Genomic DNA, 20632 nt, shown 5'->3' on the forward strand with positions numbered 1-20632 from the left:
TTTATTATATTATTCTTTAAGATTTTGAAATCACGCTACAATAAACTTAATCAAATTATTCCCAACATTAATTATGAAATCGAACTATTGAAAGTCTTAATTAAGCCCGCCCATTGTTTGCCATAAAAGTATCATATGGGCACTATATATGGATGCGGTGCTTAAATCAGTTGATCAGTTGGTCAGTTGATCAGTTTCTCAAATTATGAATTAGCAATTTGAATAGCGCCATAAGTCAAAGTTGGTTTACGGCGTTTCGCTTATATAACTTTAGCCGAGAGTTGCGAATTTCTATTTATGGGTCTCCCTCCACAGCTCTTAATAACAGCTCTTTATGGACCACTTGCCAGGCAGTTGCTTGCTTGCTTGCTTGTTTTTTTTTTTTTATAGTTGAGGGGGTTTCGCTTTTTTCCAAAGTACAAATTTCATACTTTCGCTTTCATAAGAGCTGTCAAGCACACACACAGAGAGAAGGAGAGAGAGAGAGAGAGACTGAGAGAGATAGTCTACAGGTTTTCCTAGGTATCTCAAAGATTTGCAATAAAAATTTTCTAACGGCCACTTACAACATTTTTCATATGCTCTTTGCGGTATGGGGACAAACGGGTATATTGGTTGGCGAGATTAAAGAGACGGAAATTCAATTTGCAGTCAATAAACTAGGGAAGAGTGAGGAAAGGAGAGGTAGACAGTGAGAGAAATAGGAAGAGAGAGAGAGAGGAAAGACAGACAGAGTATGAAAAGGGGAAGAACGAGAGACTAAGAAACAAATGTAGAAAAAGAGTAAGAGAGAAAAGGAATGTAGCGACTAAGAAACAAATGTAGAAAGAGAGTAAGGGAGGCGAGAAATATAAATGGAGAGAGATATAGAAGCTAATATTAATTAGAAAGAGAAAGAGTCATAGAGAAATAAAACAAATGCGCTAGAAATCAAGCTAAAATATTTTAATAAATACAATTGAGAGAGGGCGACTGAGAGAGAGAGAGATGGAGAGCAAAAGAGAAAGAGAATGATGAACAAAATCACACTAAAATTTAGCCTCCCATCTTCAGCTTGATCAGCTTTATACACCTGTCTTTGGCTGCTGTCTGCACAGAGTATTGCCAAGTTGGCAATTGCAGCGTTCTTATTTATTTTTTTTTTTTTGTAATACCCATTTTGTAGTGCACTTTGGCAGCCAATTAGCAGCGAAACCGCCAAAGATACATAAATAATAAATTTAAAACTAATAAAAATAATACAAATATGCAATGGCAGCAATAGCAACAACAAGCAGCAGCAACAGCTTATTGCATTTGCTCTAATGTTGGTAAATGCAACCGGTTGCTGCCCAGCCGAAAAATCAACGAAATCAACAACAACAATAACTACAACAACAACTGCTGCAAAGACGGCAAAACAGCAGCAACAACGACTTTCCATTTTCAAATGCTTTTTGCTGGCATTGCAGCCTTCAGTCAGCTAGCCGGCAAGCTGGCCACGGCTGCAACATCGACAACAACAACAACAACAACTGCAGCAGCAGCAGCAGCAGCAACAGCAAACGGCAGCATCGACAACGCCAGCAACAACCATCGACAACTTTTCATTTCGTTTTTCACGCGGCGCATGCCAAAAACAAAAAAATAGTAAAAAGAGGCGACCAAAAACTGCAATGATTTTTTTTAATAGCCATTGGCTGGGCATATGGACTATGTCATTTAGTTTGCAGTGCTCTAATGGCAGATAGAGCTGTCCCTAGGATATGAAAGTCATATAAAAATATTAAAATTATTTTAGTTTTATATAAAGAAAATCTAGTAAAGGGTTATTTTAACTAGGTAAATAAAATTACATTAATTTATTATTATATTATACATTATTTTATTTATATTTCTACATTTAGTCGCTCTAACTAACTAGCTCGCTCAGCTAGCAGCGCATGCGTCTGGCGACTCGAACTAAAATCAACTTTTCGCTTCGTTGTTTTATTTTTTATTTTTTTTTATCTTTTATTTTTGCTTCATTTTGGAGAACTGCAAACAGAAATTGCTGGCGATGTCTGCGCGCTGTCTACGCAGCTGGAAGTCCCCTCAGTGCGCAGACCAATCGAAACCCCAATTCGAGACACACAAGAGTCATAGACGCATTCGCAGGCCGTAGACCTCGTCGAGGAAGGCATTCGATTTGATGTTCAAGTCGTGGCTGTGCGGCAAGTGCTGCAGTGTTGACAATTTGAAGTTGCATGATGTTGTTGTTGTTGTCTGCTTGAAGTTGTATGTTGTATTTGTTATTGCTGCTATTGACCGGTCTTTGCCTTTCACAAGAGACCGGCCCATGGATATTAGTGGGCGCAATATAAACACAATGTTGTTGTCGTTATTGTTGTTGTTGCTGCCTCTACTAATGCTTGCTAGTGCTTATTGCCTTTTTGCCTTTTGCTTGTTTGCTTCTTGCTTTTGCTTTTCATAGCCACAGCAATAATTGCTCAATGCCTTTTTTGGGCTCTGCCAGCGGAAATGCGCGACTTGATTGCGACTTGCACTTGGCTTCGAAAGGCTTACGATGTGCCACGAGCTGGTTTTTTTGTGTAAAGATTTGACTATTCGTCTATTTGACTTGGCTCTGCATTTGCCCCAATCGAACTCCGGCAAACGGAAGCGCCTCGCACAAGCCAAACATTGAGGAAAGCCAAGCAAACCCTAAGCCCAACCCACAATTCCAACACCAACTTCAACTCCAATCCAATCTATTGAGTCAAACATATAAATTCTATAGACGCGCGCAACTTGATTGATGTCTCGAGGAAAGACTTGTTAAAAGTCTGAAGCGAATCTATAGTACGTACTTCCGTTCACTTAAGAATGATTGCAGAGGGCAAGCCGAGAGTTTGTTTGCTCTTCAATATAGAGGAAGGACATAGAGGAAGTATATGCAAAATATGTTTGATATGCTTAGGTATAGTTAATAGAAGATATATGTATGTAGTTAAATCTATGCTAGTTATAGGTACTCGAATATGAGTTGGGATATAATAATCTAGTTTACTGCATTTTATATATACAGATAGATGATATATGTATATAATATATGTATGTATATAAGGTTCATAGCAAGCCTGATCAGTTCCTTCAGCAGTTCCATCTCAGTGTACCCAAAAAACAAATTACTGAAACTCAACTCCCTTTGCCATAGAAACTCTCATTGATGACTCGCATAATTAATCTTAAATAAATTCTAAAAATTCTATTAGCTAACCAAACACATGCTCTAGCACTGCCTTTAACAAGTGCCCTAAACTATTTATTTCATTTATCATATCAGCTTGACACGCGCTGTAAACAATTAGAGTTCCAGTTCCAGTTCCAGTTCCAGTTCCAGTTCTCACTCTTAGTACCTGGGGGCTAAACCTATTGACTTGGCAGCTCCCTTTTTGACCTGAACTGAGTTTTCTTGGAAAACCATTAACATTAACAATAACATTAGCATTAACATTCATCAATTAACCGTTAACATTAATAGCAGCAACTGCAAGAGCAACAGCAACAACAACAAAAGTTGACGCCTTTCAAAGTTGTCAACGTCATAAACTCAAGCTAAGCTGAGGCTAATGTTGTATGTTATTATTGTTGTTGCTGTTGTTGTTGTTGTTGTTGCTGCTGCTGCTGTTGGCCACATTTTTACCGTTTGTCAACTGTCATTTCAGTTTCGTGTGTGTTTGTTATAAATACATATATACGTATATATTTCCATATATTTATCTCTCTCTCTCTCTCTCTCTCTCTCTCTCTCTCGTTCTCTCTCTCCGTTGCAGTTAATTTGTTATTATTTTGACATTAATTTGTTGATGATTTTTGAATGGGTTTCTCGCTAGGGGCTCTGAATAATTTGTAACTGTTGTTATTAAATTTATACACCACACACACACACACACACACAGAAAAAAAAGGAGAAGCCCCGGTGTGCAGCCTCAAGGTAAATAATATGAATAAGTCTGTGTCTGGAGTGTTACAAAAAAATGTTTACCAAATATTTAAAATATGTATGTGTGGAAAATAAAAAGAGATTTCCATGATTCTAAAGATCTTTCTAGAGAAATAAATAAAAAAATTTTAATATATGGCAGAATAACTAGAATTTTTCTATTGATGACTTTAAATATTTCATAAATTTATTATTTACAATGCGCATAAATATATAAAATATATTTAATTTTATTTATTTAAAATATTTGTTTAGTTTTAATTGTGTTTCTTTTCCATTAGATATTTTTGCTTATATATGTTAATTAATATTTATTTAATTACCTAGTTTTATTTATTTATTATTATTTATTATATATAAATAAATATTGTTTATTATAAATAAATTATAAAAAATATTGATTTAATTATTTTTTACTTGTCTATTTATTTTTATATATCTTTTTTAAAATTATAATTAAATGTTACATATTTTTATTTATGTATTATATACAAATAATTAAAATTATTAACAATATTGTTTTATTTATTTATTTATATTTAAATGCCTATTTATTTATATATTTACCTATTTTTATTTATTAATTTATTTATATAAATTACTAAAATTATTAACAATATTGTTTTATTTATTTATTAATTAATAACTAATTTAGTTTATTAATATAATTAATTAAATAAATTGTTTATTTATTAATTTATTTATTTATTATTATTATTTATTAATATTATTAATATTATTAATTAAATAAATTGTTTATTTATTTTTATATATAAATTATTATTATTATATAATTAATTAAATATTACCAATTTTCATTTAGTCACTTATATATAAATTATTGACTTTTATATAAAATATTGGCAATATTGTTTTATTTATTTACATTTAATTGTATATTATTTTCCCCCCGTCTCATTTATTCCGTTTACAATACAATTCCCTCTTTCATTTGTAATTGAATAGCATTTAGCTTGCGGCACTTTTCCGATCTCCTTGAGTGCTGTTACTATGTCACGTATTCCTGCAATTTCCTCGAGTTGCTCTCGCAGTGCTCAGGAGGGTAAAGAGACACCGTCATATAAATACGTTTTCGGGCATGCGATTCGCATTTAAAACGTAAAGAGAAACATTTCTGGTTAATTACGCCATTCACTATCATTAACACATTTCCTTGTCATCATTCTGCTGACCCAATTGCTGGTGGCCAGAGTCACTAACTCAACTCAACTGGCCAAAGAAATTCAACAGTTTTCTTGCTGTTGCTGTTGTTGTTGTTGTTGTTGTTGTTGTTGTTATTGCTGAAAATGTTTTGGACTTATGCGTTACGTTTACCTGCAAACGCTGACAGCTGCAATTAAGCCGCGGGGGAAACAAAGCCAACGGACTAGCATTGCAATTAAATGGAATCGTTTTCTGGAGCATCGAACAGAGCGAGTAGCAACTTGTAGCAGCAGCACATTTTTGGCAATCAGGCAGACTGCTCGACTAGCAGATACCCTGGAAGAGCACCCTCAAGAGAGCCAGAGCGATAGACTGGCAGAGCGTATTCGGTAGGGCTATATATAAGTCGGTAGATCGTAGACCAACATATAAGACTGTAGATCGTAGAGCTACGTAGACCCAAGTCTGTAGATCTTATTATTTTTAGAGCTATATAGGTAGACGAGTAGGACAAAAGTTTTTTGGGTTATAGATTGCTTTGAAGAATATATTTATATACTTAAAATGTTCAACTAGACTTTCTTTTTATATTTGAATCAAATCAATATACCCCACTCACCCACTTTCACATGGTATTCTGAATATTATTTAAAAGCAAAGCTCTAAGCAAAAACTGCAAGTGACATGAATAAATCCCAATTATTGGCTAATAACAAACTGTAAACTCTGAACTTTGACAACGAAGTTCAATATATAATATAACTTTATTATAGACAACTTTCAGAATGAAATTCTATTCTGACTTTACATACATACATATATGTATATAAATCTAGATTTACTTTACATCATAATTAGCTTCAGCTACAACAGTTATTAGTATTCATCCAGCAATGGATCTTTTGTTGGGAAAGAAGTTTGTCTAGCATGAACTTGACCTCGCCCAGCTAGCTGTTCCAGCTTTTTCACCCGGCCAACTCTAACGCAGGTAAAACGTTAGCGACTGTGCAACACGTGAGCTTTTTTCCGCTGCTCACTCTCTCTCTCTCTCTCTCTCTCTCTCTCTCACTCGTTTTTCTTGGTTGTTTTGTAATGAAGTTCACACGCTCGTTGTCCGTCACATTAACGTGACCATTAGCTACAGAAGACGAAGCTGAATAAGAAGAAGAAGCAGCAGACGTAGCCAAAGCTGAGAGAATTTGGTAATGTGACTGCGCATCATAAATAACAAACATCATTATCATATGCTCGCATCATGATTATCTTGAGCAGGCGGCAATTAAAACAAGAGCGAAAGTAAAACATTTAACAAAAAATAAGCTGAAGCCGCAGACTGTAAAAAAAAACACACACACTCACAAAAACAATAACAAATGCATATTTAAAAGCCATTTCAAAGCCACAGAACAATAAAAATAAAGCCGAGACCGAGACATGATTATAGAGCTTTCGCTGAATTTAATAAATTAATAAGTGTTGCAATTGCAGTTAGCGAAAATGAAGTGAAAATTATTATAGCGCGCACTTAGCAGACTTCAATTAGCTTTGAAAGCAGCGAATAAGAACTTTACAGTCGGGCGTAAGCGACTGAGTAATACTCACTCGAGGAACAATGATGAGAAGTATTTAAATAAATAAATGAAAGACTGGATTGTGAGATAATAATGATATTTTATCATAATTCATACCATTAAAGTTGTTGTAATTGAACTTGATAAAAAGCTAATATACTCTTATTCTCTTCATAAACACAATAAGATCCAGATTCTATCTTCAATTAACTTTTATATATCCTTAATATATCCTTACTCACATCATGAACATAATCAATCTTATGTATCATAGAATAATTAGAATACTTTATCCACCCAGTGCCTCCATCTCCTCTATTTCCAAAACTAATCTACTCTTATTCAGATTATGAATATAGAGTGAACTATATATAAAATTCAATTCAAATGCAATCATGTGACTTATGCAGTGACTCCCTTCACTCTCCACTCACAGTCCAAAAACACGACCCAAAAAACGAACTGATTCTTGGCCATAAAAAATCATGCGGTGTCATGACTTTAATTACTTTATTAGCCCCAACTGAAGAGGTCTGCATTTATTAATATTCTCATTCGTTCTTTTACTCATTTCTTTTTCGGCCCACACACACACACAGAGGGAGACTGTGATATATGGAGGCCAGGACCTGGTGGGCCGCTATCCGAGTCGGCGGCCTTCTTAGCGGTACTTCGAGGCTTAAGAAGCAGCGCTACAGAAATTAACCAAAGACAAATCGCTTACGCCCCCAGGGCGGCCACCGGACCAACATAACAATTTAATGTTACAATTTATTAATTCTTTTATGTATATTTGATATACATACCACGTGAGCATACATACATATGCATACGTATGTACTATATACGCTGATATCGGCCAACTGGCAGCACATAAAAAAATAATGCATTTATCACAAAGTTGCACAGTGGAACGAAAGTAATTTGAGGTTGTAAATATATCGGGAAAAATCATTAAGTTATTCAAATGATTATTATGAATATTTAAAATGTAAATAAAATTATATTAAATTTATATACCTGTTCAGAATGGGAGTGGAGCATATTAGTTAAACTGCGGTTGGCATATCAGAAAATATTTATATTTGATTAAATTCATCTTAATTTTATCCATATTATATGCTAGTTTTGTACTAAACATTTTATTTAAAAAGAATATTATTTTTATTTGTCTTTAGTTTTGTTTTTTATTTATTTATTTTTACTATACATATTTTTTAGAATATTTTCTAATTCTATTAATATTAATTTAAATGTATTAATTTATTAATATTATTATTTCTTTTTAAATTAATATTAATTTAAATTTATTTATTTATTTTTTTTTAAATTAATATTAATTTAAAAATATTTATTTATTATTATAATTATTTTTTTATTAATATCAATTTATATTTATTTATTTATTATTATTATTTTTTTTTTAAATTAATATTAATATAAATTTATTTATTTATTTTTGTAAAATTAATATTAGTTTAAATATATTTATTTATTATTATTTTTGAATTTTTTTATTTCTTAAATAAATAATAAATAATGGAATTTTTATATTTTTAATAATCTCTTTCGTATCATTTATTCTCTATTACATACATGAATAATTTTACCATTTATATATATTATATTATTATTTTTTAGCTTTACAACCACTGTATACGTATGCGTATATAAAGAAAATAAAAAAATTTGATGATGGCCAGCCAACAAATTGAACAAAAGCCAACCCGAGCCAGTGGCCCCTCGGACGTTGTGGTCACACATTCCGGCTAAAGGCGTGCAAGGCCCGTGTACGTTGCCCAAAACAAAACGACAACAAAACAGGCAAAGAAACAACAAAAATGATGAAGGAAAATTAATAATGAATGCGCCGAGGTAGCTGAGGCAAACGAGGAGTTCCTCGGTAGCTCAGGCCCAGTGCGTGTGTGTGTGTGTGTGTGGGCAGAGTGTATTAAAAATTAATTAAAAACTCACAAAGTCAACGCGAGTCGAGTACATAGAAAGCAACAAAAGTAACTAGAGAAATGCTCATTATCATGGCAACAGCTTGAGTCAGAGCTCTATAGCGGGACGTGCTACGTGTTGGGCATAGCCAAGTCCAAGAACAAAAACCCACAAAGTCTGTTGGCAAAATTGATTGCGAGAGTGGAGCATAGCGAATTGACCCACTGCTGCGAGTGTATCTATCAGATACAAAACAAGAAGAAGAAGAAGGAAAACGTTAGAACAGAATGGCTCTAACTGCGCTCTCTTTACCTCGATATCAATAGAGTCCAGTTCTTTGGCACGCTTCTAACTCAGTCTCAGCCTCAGCTTCAGCTTTGGCTTCTGCTTTTGCTTTGGCTACTTCGACTGGCAAATCATTTGCTGCGCCTCGAGGCAAACACTTGTTGTTGTTGTTGCTGTTGCTGCTCAATTTGCATAATTAGCGCACCTTTTTCGACCATTAAACATATTTTTAACAGCGCTTCTTTAATCACATTTAAGTGAGAGTTAAAAAAAAAAACAACAAAATAAATGTATACATATAAGTAAAATATAGTTAAAATCTTTTCTGTGGCGAAAGTCTAAAACAGTCTTACACCTCTACTCAAATAATAAGCACAGTTTCATTGCTCTAGGGTAGGGCAGGGTAGGGCAGGGTAGGGCAGTATTTATGAAATGAGAACGAGAATCTTCGGTTGTCTAAAATTTGAGTACCGAATATATGATACTCTTATCATAAATGATATATCATGTATATTCTAGAACCTCCAGCAGAGCAAGTATTTCCATATTTCCCCAGATGCCATTTGATTGGAAGTCTTTTAACAGGTTAATTTCCAACACCAAATCTTTAATATCTATTTTCTATATATTAAGGTAATTACCCTCGTTTCGTACCTCTGCTCAAAAGTTTTTACCATAGAATTATCAACTGATTATAGCTAACAGCTATAAGAGTTGATTCAAACTGCATGTTGAGAATAGAACTAGGTAACTCCATATAACGCAACCGATAAATCTACCCACTTTCTACATCTTCATTTTATTGTTGTTTAGTAACTGATAATTAACAAATAAATGACCTCAAGCCTGCAGCTTAATGAAAGTTGGATATTATATAGTAATTTTCCCTATGCGAAGCTTTCGAATACAAAATCAATCTATCTATTAACCTTTCTAGTGATAGCTTTTGCTGAGTTATCTATTTAGCTATTTTATAGCTAGATTTATAGTGAACTTTTCAACTAGCTTTATAACTATTTATCTAGGTTTTATTTAGCTCTCCAACGATCTTTTTAAACATCTTTTAGCTCGCTTAAGCAATCTGTGTTTATATCTGTTTAGCAATCAATTTATCTCGAGTTGACTTTTTAGCCTTTTTTCTAGCTATTTTCTAGCTACATTTTAAACAATCCTTCAAACAACCTTTACTGCTACATTTCTAGTTATATTTCTATACATATATCAATCTTATATATATTTATATTTCTATATACATCATCAATCTACTATATATCTATCAATTTCGACCTATCTATTTATCATATAACATAATAGTCACCGGGGCAGCAATCAGAGGTCCATTGCAGCTGCAGTTGAATTAAATACTTCGATTGCGATAGTACACTTAGAGATACTTGAACCGAGCGAAAGATAGTTAGGAAAGATAATATTTGCCTAAATGACACAGTGCCATAGTATTAAATCCATTTCCTCTGAGAATAGAAGGAAACGGAACTGCTACTAAAAGTAGATCTCAAATGAACACACAAAGACTTTGGTCCATTGACAATCAGTTGACCCACATTTCTGCTTTTGTTAGCAAATCAACTAAAGTCTTAAGAGTAAATAATACGAAAGGAAAATTCTATGTGGTAAATCCAAGCAAATCAAATCCAGATTCTCCTTTTTCATAGGAATCAAATCGTCTTGCAAACAAACCTAGAGGAAAAAAACCACTTCCAGAGTAGAATTTCTACACTTGTTGCTGCTGTCTGGGCATCTATGGAATGTGAGGGAAAAATGGCTGAATGCAAACAAACAATAACAATAAACAAAGGCGATTCATTGAATAATAAATGCAGTCCAGATGCAATTATCAAAGCAAAACATTTCTTTGTCAGATGAGTGAGCCGTTCGCTGCTGGCAGACTGAAAGGCATCGGCGAGTATCTCACCTTTGGGAGATGAAGGTGTGCTGCCGTCATGCTTATCAGTTAGCCACAACGACAACATAATAAACACCCATAACAGCCACCGATGCAAATATTAACATGTAGCTCGTGAGATAAGAGAAAGATAAGAGCTGCACTGCTGTAAGTCAGTCACATTCAATGCGAACCGAAAAAGAGTGAGAAAACTTTTGGGCAAGACAACGAGACAAAGCGAACGTCTTACCCGGAAGTTTTCTGTTGACTGCTGCAACGGGCTGGGCTGGGCTGGGTTAGGCTGGGCAGCTACTTTTACTTTAAACTGACTGTTTACTGGCTTGCATAATAGATTTAATAGATGCAGTTCAGTTAAAGATGTGTGAGATATGCTTTAATAAGCATATAGATTGATACGAAGAAAGATAGCGGTAGACAAACATATGCAGTTAGAAAGATGGACACAGATATGTGGATAAAAATGTAGTAATAAATGCAAATTGGGTATACGGGTAGTGGGATATAGATAGAGCAAAGACTCAGTGAGAAACAGATACAAAATATCTAAAGATACAATTACCAATATATAAAGATACATCTATATATCCAATACCAGATACAGATACAAATATCTAAATAATACTCACATATGCATATATGCTAAGAGAATACAGAATCAGATATATAAAGACAAATACAAATGGAGATACAGCTACACATACAGGTACAGATACAGTGACACAGAGATACAGATGCAGATACAGATACGTCGCACACGCCCCAAATAAAGCGACAAGAGTCGCGCTAACCGCTCACGATCCGAGCGCTAATTCAAACAAATTGCACCATAAATGCATTATAAAAGGCAGAGGAGCAAACACGACCGACATACAATGTGTGTGAGTGTGTGTCTCTGTCCGTGTATGTGTGTGTGTGACAGTATTAAAAGGCAACGGATTCTGGATTCTGGATACTCGAATACTCCGCATAGAAAACGCATATGATAAATTACACAAAAAGCTAGTTTCAAGCACACGGCTGCTATAAATGTGGGCTGAGCGCACAGTGGTTGAAAAACAATTAAAAATGATAAAGAAATTTATTTAAATGAATACAAACTATACGCATATGAGATAAAAGATAAAAAGATTTCCCTGCAAGAAGATTCTTGAATGAAAGCTGAGATGTTCTCTATGCTGAAGTTAAAGTCGGAAGATTGTTAGGGAGATATCTTAGCATCCATACATACATGTCACGTATCAGATATCACTAATCAGTTGCTGTAAACTCTTTAGATAAATGTTTTGGTTTAAAGACTGAATACGAACTTATCTTGAGTATCTTTGGTGCATGATCTATATACTGCTTCAAGAAATACTACAACTGTTAAGGTACTCTCGACTTCTTTTGGGAACAACCAAGAGAAAAACTTTAATAACCAAACAAATATTTGAAACTTGAAACGAATCTAAAACCAGTTTCAGGCAATTCTTTTACATCAGTTTCAAATCATTTAATGTTACGCTTTAATTCACATTCCGAGTACATTTGCCACTCCATTTGATGGAAGCCCAAATAGAATCGCTTTTTATTTCACATTAATGATGATGAGCACCCACTGTGCAGCATGCATCGAGCAGCAGCAAGTGCTTTGTTGTTGTTGCTGTTGTTGCTGTTGTTGGTGCAGCTAATTTGATTAATGATAAGCCGAGCTTAACTGACGACGATTGTGATTCATTATGTGCGCACATCCAGCACACTTAGCGCAAAAGATATAGATTCAGCTATAGCTCCAGTAACCAAAGCAGATGCAGATGCTATTGCAGTTACAGATGCAGATGCAGATGCAGTAGCTGCTGCGAATTGCATTTAATAGATTGTTGGCATAGAATGAGGAGAGACAGAGCATTATTTTATTAGCTTGACAACATGTGTCCGTTGTTGGGCAATTGCCATAGACTAGATCACTCAGTCTTCCCCTCTCTCTCCATCGCTTACACTTGCCACTTGAATTAAATCACCATCAGATGCGAAATATGCTTTCGCTATCTATGAAATACAATTTAGTTGGCTGATTACATGCAATGAGCCATTTCCTTTGTTGTGTCGACTCGCACGCTAATGCCATAGTAGAATCCGTTGTTGCCACTATCTATACATCTATCTAGCTATGTATGTGTATATATATCCATGTATATCTATGCTTCGTCACAGCTGTTGGCCACTTGCATCGCCCCATTTGGGTCAGAACAGAGCGGGCTATTCAACACAGTGAAAGAAAGGCGGTCAGAGCGCATTTCAATTTGATGTGCCTGAAGTCATCGACTCATAAAACAGGAATTCATATAGGCAGTATAAGTAGCTAAACATAAATATATAGATACAGATACAGATACATTTTGGCCATACAGCGAATATTTTTTGCAATATTTTTGATTGTTTTGTATTTTTTGTGTCTTGTACATTCGTCAGAGGCTTGGCTAACTTTTAGTATTTTTTGGGTAAATTTCGGTGTCTTGTGCATTTGTCCGAAACCTTATAACTCCATGACTATTTTTGAATGCAAACTGATACTACGCATAAATACGCGTCTAACAAGGCATTACACTCGAAAATCGGATGAAAAGTCCACAAGATATGAACTACCAAAGTCAGAGGCTTTACTTTTAGTATTTTTTTGGTATTTTTGGGTGTATTTCGGTGTCTTGTGCATTCGTCCGAAACCTTATAACTCCATGACTATTTTTGAATGCAAACTGATACTACGCATAAATACGCGTCTAACAAGGCATTACACTCGAAAATCGGATGAAAAGTCCACAAGATATGAACTACCGAAGTCAGAGGCTTTACTTTTAGTATTTTTTTGGTATTTTTGGGTATATTTCGGTGTCTTGTGCATTCGTCCGAAACCTTATAACTCCATGACTATTTTTGAATGCAAACTGATACTACGCATAAATACGCGTCTACCAAGGTATTCTACTCGAAAATCGGATGAAAAGTCCACAAGATATGAACTACCGAAGTCAGAGGCTTTACTTTTAGTATTTTTTTGGTATTTTTCGGTCTATTTCGGTGTCTTGTGCATTCGTCCGAAACCTTATAACTCCATGACTATTTTTGAATGCAAACTGATACTACGCATAAATACGCGTCTAACAAGGCATTACACTCGAAAATCGGATGAAAAGTCCACAAGATATGAACTACCAAAGTCAGAGGCTTAACTTTTAGTATTTTTTTGGTATTTTTGGGTGTATTTCGGTGTCTTGTGCATTCGTCCGAAACCTTATAACTCCATGACTATTTTTGAATGCAAACTGATACTACGCATAAATACGCGTCTAACAAGGCATTACACTCGAAAATCGGATGAAAAGTCCACAAGATATGAACTACCAAAGTCAGAGGCTTTACTTTTAGTATTTTTTTGGTATTTTTGGGTATATTTCGGTGTCTTGTGCATTCGTCCGAAACCTTATAACTCCATGACTATTTTTGAATGCAAACTGATACTACGCATAAATACGCGTCTAACAAGGCATTACACTCGAAAATCGGATGAAAAGTCCACAAGATATGAACTACCAAAGTCAGAGGCTTTACTTTTAGTATTTTTTTGGTATTTTTGGGTATATTTCGGTGTCTTGTGCATTCGTCCGAAACCTTATAACTCCATGACTATTTTTGAATGCAAACTGATACTACGCATAAATACGCGTCTAACAAGGCATTACACTCGAAAATCGGATGAAAAGTCCACAAGATATGAACTACCAAAGTCAGAGGCTTTACTTTTAGTATTTTTTTGGTATTTTTGGGTATATTTCGGTGTCTTGTGCATTCGTCCGAAACCTTATAACTCCATGACTATTTTTGAATGCAAACTGATACTACGCATAAATACGCGTCTACCATGGTATTCTACTCGAAAATCGGATGAAAAGTCCACAAGATATGAACTACCGAAGTCAGAGGCTTTACTTTTAGTATTTTTTTGGTATTTTTGGGTGTATTTCGGTGTCTTGTGCATTCGTCCGAAACCTTATAACTCCATGACTATTTTTGAATGCAAACTGATACTACGCATAAATACGCGTCTAACAAGGCATTACACTCGAAAATCGGATGAAAAGTCCACAAGATATGAACTACCAAAGTCAGAGGCTTAACTTTTAGTATTTTTTTGGTATTTTTGGGTGTATTTCGGTGTCTTGTGCATTCGTCCGAAACCTTATAACTCCATGACTATTTTTGAATGCAAACTGATACTACGCATAAATACGCGTCTAACAAGGCATTACACTCGAAAATCGGATGAAAAGTCCACAAGATATGAACTACCAAAGTCAGAGGCTTTACTTTTAGTATTTTTTTGGTATTTTTGGGTATATTTCGGTGTCTTGTGCATTCGTCCGAAACCTTATAACTCCATGACTATTTTTGAATGCAAACTGATACTACGCATAAATACGCGCCTAACAAGGCATTCCTCTCGAAAATCGGATGAAAAGTCCACAAGATATGAACTACCAAAGTCAGAGGCTTTACTTTTAGTATTTTTTGGTATTTTTTGGTATATTTCGGTGTCTTGTGCATTCGTCCGAAACCTTATAACTCCATGACTATTTTTGAATGCAAACTGATACTACGCATAAATACGCGTCTAACAAGGCATTCCTCTCGAAAATCGGATGAAAAGTCCACAAGATATGAACTACCAAAGTCAGAGGCTTAACTTTTAGTATTTTTTTGGTATTTTTGGGTATATTTCGGTGTCTTGTGCATTCGTCCGAAACCTTATAACTCCATGACTATTTTTGAATGCAAACTGATACTACGCATAAATACGCGTCTAACAAGGCATTACACTCGAAAATCGGATGAAAAGTCCACAAGATATGAACTACCAAAGTCAGAGGCTTTACTTTTAGTATTTTTTTGGTATTTTTGGGTATATTTCGGTGTCTTGTGCATTCGTCCGAAACCTTATAACTCCATGACTATTTTTGAATGCAAACTGATACTACGCATAAATACGCGTCTAACAAGGTATTACACTCGAAAATCGGATGAAAAGTCCACAAGATATGAACTACCAAAGTCAGAGGCTTAACTTTTAGTATTTTTTTGGTATTTTTGGGTGTATTTCGGTGTCTTGTGCATTCGTCCGAAACCTTATAACTCCATGACTATTTTTGAATGCAAACTGATACTACGCATAAATACGCGTCTAACAAGGCATTACACTCGAAAATCGGATGAAAAGTCCACAAGATATGAACTACCAAAGTCAGAGGCTTAACTTTTAGTATTTTTTTGGTATTTTTGGGTGTATTTCGGTGTCTTGTGCATTCGTCCGAAACCTTATAACTCCATGACTATTTTTGAATGCAAACTGATACTACGCATAAATACGCGTCTAACAAGGCATTACACTCGAAAATCGGATGAAAAGTCCACAAGATATGAACTACCAAAGTCAGAGGCTTTACTTTTAGTATTTTTTTGGTATTTTTGGGTATATTTCGGTGTCTTGTGCATTCGTCCGAAACCTTATAACTCCATGACTATTTTTGAATGCAAACTGATACTACGCATAAATACGCGCCTAACAAGGCATTCCTCTCGAAAATCGGATGAAAAGTCCACAAGATATGAACTACCAAAGTCAGAGGCTTTACTTTTAGTATTTTTTGGTATTTTTTGGTATATTTCGGTGTCTTGTGCATTCGTCCGAAACCTTATAACTCCATGACTATTTTTGAATGCAAACTGATACTACGCATAAATACGCGTCTAACAAGGCATTCCTCTCGAAAATCGGATGAAAAGTCCACAAGATATGAACTACCAAAGTCAGAGGCTTAACTTTTAGTATTTTTTTGGTATTTTTGGGTATATTTCGGTGTCTTGTGCATTCGTCCGAAACCTTATAACTCCATGACTATTTTTGAATGCAAACTGATACTACGCATAAATACGCGTCTAACAAGGCATTACACTCGAAAATCGGATGAAAAGTCCACAAGATATGAACTACCAAAGTCAGAGGCTTTACTTTTAGTATTTTTTTGGTATTTTTGGGTATATTTCGGTGTCTTGTGCATTCGTCCGAAACCTTATAACTCCATGACTATTTTTGAATGCAAACTGATACTACGCATAAATACGCGTCTAACAAGGCATTACACTCGAAAATCGGATGAAAAGTCCACAAGATATGAACTACCAAAGTCAGAGGCTTTACTTTTAGTATTTTTTTGGTATTTTTGGGTATATTTCGGTGTCTTGTGCATTCGTCCGAAACCTTATAACTCCATGACTATTTTTGAATGCAAACTGATACTACGCATAAATACGCGTCTAACAAGGCATTACACTCGAAAATCGGATGAAAAGTCCACAAGATATGAACTACCAAAGTCAGAGGCTTAACTTTTAGTATTTTTTTGGTATTTTTGGGTATATTTCGGTGTCTTGTGCATTCGTCCGAAACCTTATAACTCCATGACTATTTTTGAATGCAAACTGATACTACGCATAAATACGCGTCTAACAAGGCATTACACTCGAAAATCGGATGAAAAGTCCACAAGATATGAACTACCAAAGTCAGAGGCTTAACTTTTAGTATTTTTTTGGTATTTTTGGGTATATTTCGGTGTCTTGTGCATTCGTCCGAAACCTTATAACTCCATGACTATTTTTGAATGCAAACTGATACTACGCATAAATACGCGTCTAACAAGGCATTACACTCGAAAATCGGATGAAAAGTCCACAAGATATGAACTACCAAAGTCAGAGGCTTAACTTTTAGTATTTTTTTGGTATTTTTGGGTATATTTCGGTGTCTTGTGCATTCGTCCGAAACCTTATAACTCCATGACTATTTTTGAATGCAAACTGATACTACGCATAAATACGCGTCTAACAAGGCATTACACTCGAAAATCGGATGAAAAGTCCACAAGATATGAACTACCAAAGTCAGAGGCTTTACTTTTAGTATTTTTTAGGTATTTTTCGGTATATTTCGGTGTCTTGTGCATTCGTCCGAAACCTTATAACTCCATGACTATTTTTGAATGCAAACTGATACTACGCATAAATACGCGTCTAACAAGGCATTACACTCGAAAATCGGATGAAAAGTCCACAAGATATGAACTACCAAAGTCAGAGGCTTTATTTTTAGTATTTTTTCGGTATTTTGTTGGTATTTTTCTGTATTTTGTTGGTATTTTTCGGTGTCGTGTGCCCTCGTCCGACACCTTAAAACTCCATGACTATTTTTGAATGCAAATTGATTCTACGGATAGATACGCGTCTAACAGATGCAGATACAGATACAGAAACAGAAAAAGATACAGATACAGAGCAAATAGACCCACTCTCTATATTCAGGACATTTCAGATAAAATCCGATCATAGGTATTTTTAGCAACAACAATAATTACAATATTTATTTTTGATCATTTCCCGATGCTCGTAAATCCGTCGAATCAATCTAAATATATTATTAATTTTGCTTTCCACGTTGTTCTACGATTTCATTCTTTGGTTCTCTGTGTTCCTTGTGACCTTAGCTGCTGTTGTTGGTGATCATGCCGGAAGCAAGTGGACATTAATAATACATAATGTGTTAACATATAATGGGTAACATTGTTGTTGATGTAGTTCGATGATGTTTTAGCTGTTCTTTTGAATTCGTCTATGCAGTGCCTTTCTCGCGCTCCTTGCGTTCCTTGTCGCGCTGCTTTTGTTGCTCCTGCCTGGCTTTTTCCTTTTCCTTTTTGATCTTTTCGCGCTCCTTCTCCTGTTCGGCGAGCCGTTTCAATTCCTCCCGCTCATAGGCTTCGAACTCCTCGCGATCCTGGGTCAGCTGAATGAGCTCGGCCATCTCACCTTCATCCAAATCGCCCTCATCGAGATCCTTCTGCATCAGCTCCACCTCACGGCTCATGGCCTCCTTGGCCTTGCGGCGTCGCACTTTCAGCTCCTTGGCATCCAGTCGATCTTGACGGCGCTGTTCGCGCTCCTCCTTCTCCTGCTCGCGACGCTCCTCCTCCTTGGCGAACTCCTCCATCTCATCCTCAGTGTACGGATAGTCCGGTATATCGTAATACAATCGAAAATCCTCCGATGTGATGCAGAGGAAAAGGGTGCCAACAAACGCTGCAATGCCGCTCAATAATGCCATATTGTATCTAGAGTTCTTGGCCTTCCATTCCTTCATGAAATCACCCTGGGGCTTGGGCAAATCATCGAAGGTGGCATGAGTGCCGCCGCTCGGAAAGTAGCCCGGCTTCGGTGGAGGCTTCTTCTCCTGTGCACCCTTGCATGTGGACTTCGCGGCGAAATGCCGGTTAAAGATCGGAAATTTGTTGAATCGAGTATAGCGCACTGAATAATCAGTGTTAATTAATAGATATAACTAAGGCGCATTCCGAACTACATATATCTGAGGTCTACTTACACTCACGCGCCAGCCGCGATGGAGCGGCCATCAGAAGTCTGGACATATTTCCCGGCTCGTCCCTTCGACGTACTCCGATAGCAAATGCGGATTTGTTTATTTTGATGTGTGACTGGTAAAAGTATAATTGTCCACACCGACAATAACTTTCTCAAAAGCTGCTTCGTTTTCGTTTTATGATTTTGTTCTGTTTGTCTTTTTTGATTTTGTTGCCTTACTTTGCTTTCTGTTCTTTGAAAGCTAAAGCAAAAGACAAAAATGTCAATGGCAGCAGCAAAAAGTGCAATCGTTATGAATTCTTTGAATTCCGTCAAACTGTTATGAGTACTACGGCAATTTGCTTACTTTTTAGTGAAATGTCGATTAATTCTATGATTTTTATACTACTATTTATATGCTACACGATATGGATTTTAGTGAATTTAATTTGTTTACCTGCTAAAAGGCTACTCGATAAGAATTTGAATTAAAAGGAAAAGACGATTTAACGTTGACTCGACTTATTTTTTCTTCAATTCCAGAAGGCCCATATTTGATGATAAATTGATATTTTTATATCTGTATATATGTATAGAAAACTATACAATAAATTAAATAAAAAATTGGAAAAATTGGAATAAAATAAATTGAAAATGTTTTAAGTGCGCCTTAAAAGCTCTCATGTAATTTTGTTTTCGTAGCTCAATGCACCCAAAATCACATAAATTACACAGCAAATTAGTTGTAAACTCTGTAAGTTTTGTGGAGCAGCACATTTGGTTAGTAAGTCAGAGCGGGGCAGCGTCCATTGGCTGCGATAACAAAGAAACATAACTGCTCGAGAAAATGGGTAGTGCGAACGGTCGCGAGATACAGAGACAAAGCTTATCTGTTGCAGAGATACCTGAAAGCTGATGGACTGAAGAGACGATGGAACCAGACCCAGAGCCCAACCAGCAGCGCATTAGCATGTTAGAGAGCATCAGAAAAAGATTTCATGGAAATTTATGATGCCCCCAAAAGAACAGAATCTACAAAGGTGTCACGTGCGTGCGCTGTCAGCCCACAACACTGGAGCACTACCACTAGAAAAGTTGTCAAAATTTTTTGGTATAGTTGACGATGTGGAGAGATTGAACAAAAGTAGTTTGTCGTTCGCTGGTCGTTTAAACAGATAAAGAAGCTAAAGAGAAGCTAATCACGTCAGTTGTACGCCCCAAACGAGACTGCGAGAATGCGGTCAACAAACTTGTTCCCCGTTGCACTCTGGGCGGTGGGTGTGGGCGTGGGTGTTCACTATATATACTCATTCACGAGAGTGAGCAAAGTATATTGGT

General features: G+C 35.7%; 3 protein-coding genes across 6 annotated transcripts in view; 1 reads left to right on the forward strand and 2 right to left on the reverse strand.

Annotated features, from left to right (window-relative positions):
• LOC108652947 (tRNA pseudouridine(38/39) synthase) overlaps positions 1-8357 on the forward strand; it is a 44709-nt gene extending 36352 nt beyond the window's left edge. The window contains exon 6 of the transcript XR_016197002.1: positions 8341-8357. The gene's annotated coding sequence lies outside the window, so the exon portion shown is untranslated. The remainder of the gene's footprint in view (positions 1-8340) is intronic.
• a (arc) overlaps positions 1-20632 on the reverse strand; it is a 58374-nt gene that overhangs the window by 34480 nt on the left and 3262 nt on the right. The window lies entirely within an intron of this gene.
• gom (gomdanji) lies at positions 18275-19522 on the reverse strand. Its single transcript, XM_018103180.3, has 2 exons — positions 19317-19522; positions 18275-19243 (listed from the first exon to the last, which is right to left on the reverse strand). The coding sequence occupies exons 1-2, from the start codon at positions 19360-19362 to the stop codon at positions 18552-18554; spliced, it is 738 nt and encodes a 245-aa protein (XP_017958669.1). The 5' UTR covers positions 19363-19522; the 3' UTR covers positions 18275-18551.

The sequence above is a fragment of the Drosophila navojoa genome, chromosome 5, assembly GCF_054131105.1.
Source record: "Drosophila navojoa isolate 15081-1374.11 chromosome 5, UAZ_NAV_1.0, whole genome shotgun sequence".
Classification (NCBI taxonomy): domain Eukaryota; kingdom Metazoa; phylum Arthropoda; class Insecta; order Diptera; family Drosophilidae; genus Drosophila; species Drosophila navojoa.